Source organism: Octopus bimaculoides, chromosome 9 (assembly GCF_001194135.2).
Source record: "Octopus bimaculoides isolate UCB-OBI-ISO-001 chromosome 9, ASM119413v2, whole genome shotgun sequence".
NCBI classification, from domain to species: Eukaryota; Metazoa; Mollusca; class Cephalopoda; order Octopoda; family Octopodidae; genus Octopus; species Octopus bimaculoides.
Genome location: NC_068989.1, coordinates 17685745 through 17691754, shown reverse-complemented (window position 1 = coordinate 17691754; position 6010 = coordinate 17685745). Strand labels below are relative to the sequence as shown.

The window sequence follows — 6010 nt, the reverse complement described above, 5'->3', positions numbered from 1 at the left end:
ATATATATATATATATGTATGTATGTATGTATGTATGTATGTATATACACACATATGCATATACACAATATGTATATACTTAGCTACGTACTTACATGTATGTATGTATGTATGTATGTATGCTGGTAGGTACGTAGGTTGGTAGGTAGGTAGGTAGGTATTAAAACTGGCATCCATAAATGCATGCGTGTGCGTGCATGTGCGTGAACGTGTGTGTGTGTGTGTGTGTGTGCGTGCGTGCGTACATGCATGTATGTGTGCGTGTATGTGTCTGTGTGTAGTAGAGGGACAGATAGATACAGACATAGAGAAATAGATAGGTAGACAATCCTTTTCCAAATAAGTTATATTCAATAAAGCTATATTCTTTGAAACGGTTCACAAAATAAATATTGTATAATTCTATGTCAGATCTCTATTATGTCTTTCTATCTTTTATATTTACATTAAAGACAAAAAACCTTTTGTTCGTTTATTTTCATTCTGTTTACATTCAAATTATAAAACTCCTACATATATTAACTCTGCTAGAGAAATACTTTTTTCCTAATCATTGCCACTCCACACGTTTCTTCTTTTACCCTTCTTTTCTTCCTTTTTCTTCCATTCTTGCTTTTTATAGCTCTTATTTCTTCTTCTTCTTCTTCTTCTTCTTCTTCTTCTTCTTCTCCTTCTTCTTCTTCATCGTCGTCGTCGTCGTCGTCGTCGTCGCCATCATCGTAGTCTTTTTTTTCTTCTTTTCCAACCTCCTCTCCCCCACCCCACCCCTACCTTTATATCGCCCTACCTTTGAGATTGCCTTTTCACAACCGAAAGCAGGTGTTGGTTAGTTGATGTTCAAGTTTACTGCCTCGTACTAGGCGTGAGATGCGAATAGCACTCACACTGTCGGTCTTATTCCAGCTGATGTAGTCTCTGATTGGCACGATTAGAGGAACAAAGCTACAGAAACCCGTTTTCATTGGTCATCTGGCGCGACTTTCAAACTCGTATACCATTGTGTAAACTTTGGCATATACACTCGACCTCATTCACAAACATAACACTGTCTTCTATTGACGATCACCTTTAAATACCGGGCTTTCCCTCACAGTTTGTCATATTTGTCTTGTCTGTTCACCGGACTTATTTGGAGAATTCAGTGAGTTCGTTTCCACACAGAAACTCCTTTGTGAGTGTGAGTGTGTGCATTAAGTCGCTATTCGATACGTTGACTAGCGTCGCCTTCGCAGGGGCAAGTGGACTGGTGATATTTATATAAGCACTATATATTTAAACTCTCATTAGATAATCCCTAATAAGACAATCAACATGCTTCAGTTAACTAGTAGTCTTCTGCTCCTTGTTGCTGTTACAATCTCTGTAAGTATTCTATTCCTAAGCCTTACATTCCTTAAAATGTGAACACATATGTACGTGCACACACGGGTAAACACATATACATATTTCATCTACATAAAAATGCACTTATGGATATACACATATATACAGACTCACATATACATAAATACATGCACATAGATTGCATCACCTCTCGTTATTACAATATAAACAGATGTTATGCTGCGTTTCAGTGACAGTGCAAATTCATAAACATATACAGATATATGTATCATGTATTTAGGCATATATGTATGTATGTATGTATGTATATACGACCATCAAACACCTTTAATTATTTGCGTACATTTATAAATAAATATTACACCTGTAAACGTGCAGGAACGCATCAAGGTGTATAAAACTTTGTGCGAATACAATCAGCAGTTTATGTTTATGTAATGATAAGAAACTAGCCATGGGTGATTATTATATGAATATATTATTAAATGTATTAATTGGAGTATTTATATGCGTGTGTGTTTGTAAGTCGCTTGTTTTAAGACATAAAAACGCGCACTCTTTCTCTCTCTTATTCATGCGCACACACACTACGTGCGCGCACACACACATACACACACAAAAAAATCCACAGAAATCTGTCGCCACAGTAATAAAATGGCTAGACGTATATAATCATAGCTGATTATACATACATACTCGTATAACTACTTCAGTTACTATCGACATATGCATTGATATTACGTAATTCTATGAAAATGTATGTATGTATGTATGTATGTATGCATGTATGTATGTATGTATGTACGTATGTATGTGTGTATGTATGTACGCATGTATGTATGTACGTACGTATGTGTGTGTATCTGTGTTTATTTATGTACGCGTAAATCTATCTGAATTTACGAGTACATGTATTCATTAATGACGTTTGTATATTGATTAAATGTTTGCTATGATAGACTATAGCACATCATTTTCTGCATGAAATTAATGACATTGTTTGTGATAGTTTGAGACTGAACATTATGTGAAGCATTGTCTTCAGGTAGATGGAGATGTAGTCATACCTCACCGTTTGACCGACTATGTACAATGTGGATAAACAACAGTAATAATAATAATGAACAGAATCTCTAGCTTGAATATAGACTCATGTGCAAAATTATTCAACTGGCATTTTTCATTCGATATTCTAACTAAATCTAATACTGAATTATTAATCAATTTAATATTTAAAGAATTTATTTGTGATATGTTTAGGCGAAAGCACTGTAGTAAAAGGTAACTTCTCTCGGAACGAAGTGGACTAGGTTCAATCCGTGTTTGAAACCATCACATTTTACAATATCACAAACCGCAATTCTTTAGCCCAATAACTTATAATTCTGTTTATTTTTTTCTTTTGTATGTAGCTTAAAGGACCTCACGAAATTTTAGTAGGGCACCAGACTCAATTTAGTTTAATCATTCTTCATTCCAAATTAGAACCCTAATCGAATCAACTTCATCCTCATCACCTCCCATGCTACTGTATCAGTATAATATTCGACAATATTATACTCACACCGATATTAATAACCTTCACAAAACCCGTGTTAGAAATCAAACTGAACAAGATCGATGTTGTTTAGCCCCAAGTGGGCCCTGATTGAACATATTTAAGATTGAAAATATTCATTCAATATATTTTCCCTTTTTATCTTTAGTAATGTTTGATTTGGGTTAGACTTTACTGGTGGTTCTCAGAATTCGAGTGGTCACGCAAACTTTCGTGGATTAATGATATTAAAGTCAGTAACCTCACTATGGAGAAGCAATATTGCTAATAATCCTTTCTACTTTGGACACAAAACCTGAAATTTTGGAAGAGGGGTAAGTCGATTACATCAACCCCAGTGTTTCACTGGTACTTAATTTATCGACCTTGAAAGGATGAAAGTCAAAGTCGACCTAGGCGGAATTTGAACTCAGAATGTAAAGACGGACGAAATGCCGCTAAGCTTTTTCCCCGGCGTACAACGTATATATTAATATAATTTATACCAACAGCAACTACCCATGTGATTATGCGAAACATCAATATTATATGACTGGGGATCGACACCAGCGTACAGCACATAAAAATCAAGATCTCATTATTTAAGACGAGTCACATCGAAAAGAGTATAGAAATGGGATTTTGAGACATTCTTGTATTTTAAAACGTTCATGTAAAGAATGTAATGAAATGAAATAGTTTCTACCTAGAATCGAAACTGAATCGTGGCTCAAATATAAAAGAGGCTTATTTCTCAGCCTAACATAGCTTACTACATAAAACAGCCTGCACTACTGAGGCTTTAAGATGGAAATGAACATGTCGCATTCTCAAAATCTCCTACATCCGTTTGCTCTCTGTCTCTAACTGAAAATGCAATCTATTGCCACCCCATAATTCTGCCATCACTGAAAAAGCCGATCCGAAGACGTCAGATGCTGAGAGATTGGGTGGAGATGAGTCTTATAACACTGATTCAACTCTAAAAGTATAGTGTATCCTCCTGACTCCTGATAGAGCCAAACCATTTCTGACTAATCCACATCGAATGAGCCAAAACCTATCAGTTACATTGTGCTTCATCTGCCTCATGTTGTATACTGTTCCTACCGATGATGCTTATTTGCAATTAGCTCATCTGGTCTGGCCGCTGTCAACTGTCGCTGTAATGGGTAAAGCAAAGCATATCACTTGAGACACGTGAACAATGAAATTTTCTTCCTGAAGATCGATAAGTAATCAACTCGGTTATCTTATTCCCTCAAATAGATACGCAACCTAAATTAAAGACTGAATGCTAGTTGTGCTGACAGAATATCAGAAAGAGTCGATAGGATGTGTAGGGCCACTGCTTCGTATCTCAATATCAGTGCCACATATGGCTACACATAAATAAATGTCGCTAGCTTATTTGAACTAACAATGAACAAAGACCATGTCTACAACATGTTCATTTCTTTAAGCAATAATTAACAAGTGTAAAGCTGCGCGCTGACAGAACCTTTACCATGCCGGGTAAAATGCTTAGCAGGATTTCGTCCCTCTTTATGTTCTGAGTTCAAATTCCGCCCAGGTTGACTTTGCTTTTCATCCCTTTTGGAGGTCGATAAAATAAGTGCCACTTGAGCACTGGGGTCAATGTAATCGACTTACCCCCCCCCCCCCAAGATGTTAGCTTTGAGCCAAAATTTAAAACCAAACCAATGATTAGCTAGTGTCTCATTCTAGAGCATATGATCAGTTAAAAGCCCGCCTTACGCCACATATTATCTTATTGAGTCACAGTTATCTCGTATTGCCGTTTGAGATCAAATACATCTGTGATACAGATGTCTGGTATTATGATGTTAAATGAAATATAATTGTAACACAGATGTGTCATGTCACAATGCTAGATCAAATACAACTGTGGTACAGATGTCACGTTGAGCCAAAATTTAAAACCAATGATTACCTAGTGTCTCATTCTTGAGCATATGATTAGTTAAAAACCCGCCATACGCCACATATTATCTTATTGAGTCACATTTATCTCGTGTTGCCGTTTGAGATAGGAGGCGCAATGGCCCAGTGGTTAGGGCAGCGGAGTCGCGGTCGTAGGATCGCGGTTTCGATTCCCAGACCGGGCGTTGTGAGTGTTTATTGAGCGAAAACACTTAAAGTTCCACGAGGCTCCCGCAGGGGGTGGTGGTGAACCCTGCTGTACTCTTTCACCACAACTTTCTCTCACTCTTACTTCCTGTTTCTGTTGTGCCTGTATTTCAAAGGGCCAGCCTTGTCACACTCTGTGTCACGCTGAATCTCCCCCGAGAACTACGCTAAGGGTATACGTGTCTGTGGAGTGCTCAGCCACTTGCACGTTACTTTCACGAGCAGGTTGTTCCGTTGATCGGATCAACTGGAACCCTCGTCGTCGTAACCGGCGGAGTGCCGTTTGAGATCAAATACATCTCTGATACAGATGTCTCGTACTATAATGCTAAATGAAATATAATTGTAACACAGATGTGTCATGTCACAATGCTAGATCAAATACAGCTGTGGTACAGATGTCACGTATTATAATGCTAGATCAAATGTAACTATAACACAGATGTATCATGTCAAAATTCAAGATCAAATAAAACTGAGAGATAGGTGTTTTGCGTTACAATATTGGATCAAATACAGCCGTAACACAGATGTCACCTTACAATATTAATTGAAATACAAAACAAAACAATGCAAAAAAAGATAAGAGAAATTTCAAAATATTTAGAAAGCAAAACAAAATCAAGTTAGAAATTAACATAAATAACAGCTGAACCACACACACACGCACACACACACACACACACACATACACACACACACACACACACACACACACACGCACACACACACATACACACACAAACACACACATAAACATACACACACACACACTTAATTTCACACACACAGGTGCTCGTACACTTGGATATTTGAGGCGTATATTTATTTGCGTTGTTAGATTTCTGTGTGTATATGTGCGCGCGCGTTTCTGCGCATGTGTGTGCGTGTGCGTTTCATATTTATTGCTTTATATACATACAAATATGTACATATTTGCATATGCATACATATAATTATATATGTAGATATATATAC

The 6010-nt window shown here is 37.1% G+C and overlaps 1 protein-coding gene across 3 annotated transcripts in view; it reads left to right on the top strand.

The window, feature by feature from the left end:
• The first annotated feature begins 835 nt into the window (after window positions 1-835).
• Window positions 836-6010, top strand: part of LOC106877074 (fibropellin-1) — a 34188-nt gene continuing 29013 nt past the window's right edge. For 2 of the 3 annotated variants that reach the window (XM_014925859.2, XM_014925858.2), the window contains exon 1: window positions 836-1362. In XM_014925859.2, the coding sequence (XP_014781345.1) occupies window positions 1312-1362 (51 nt within the window). In that variant the 5' untranslated portion in view covers window positions 836-1311. The remainder of the gene's footprint in view (window positions 1363-6010) is intronic. The other variant, XM_014925860.2, reaches the window with a different exon arrangement.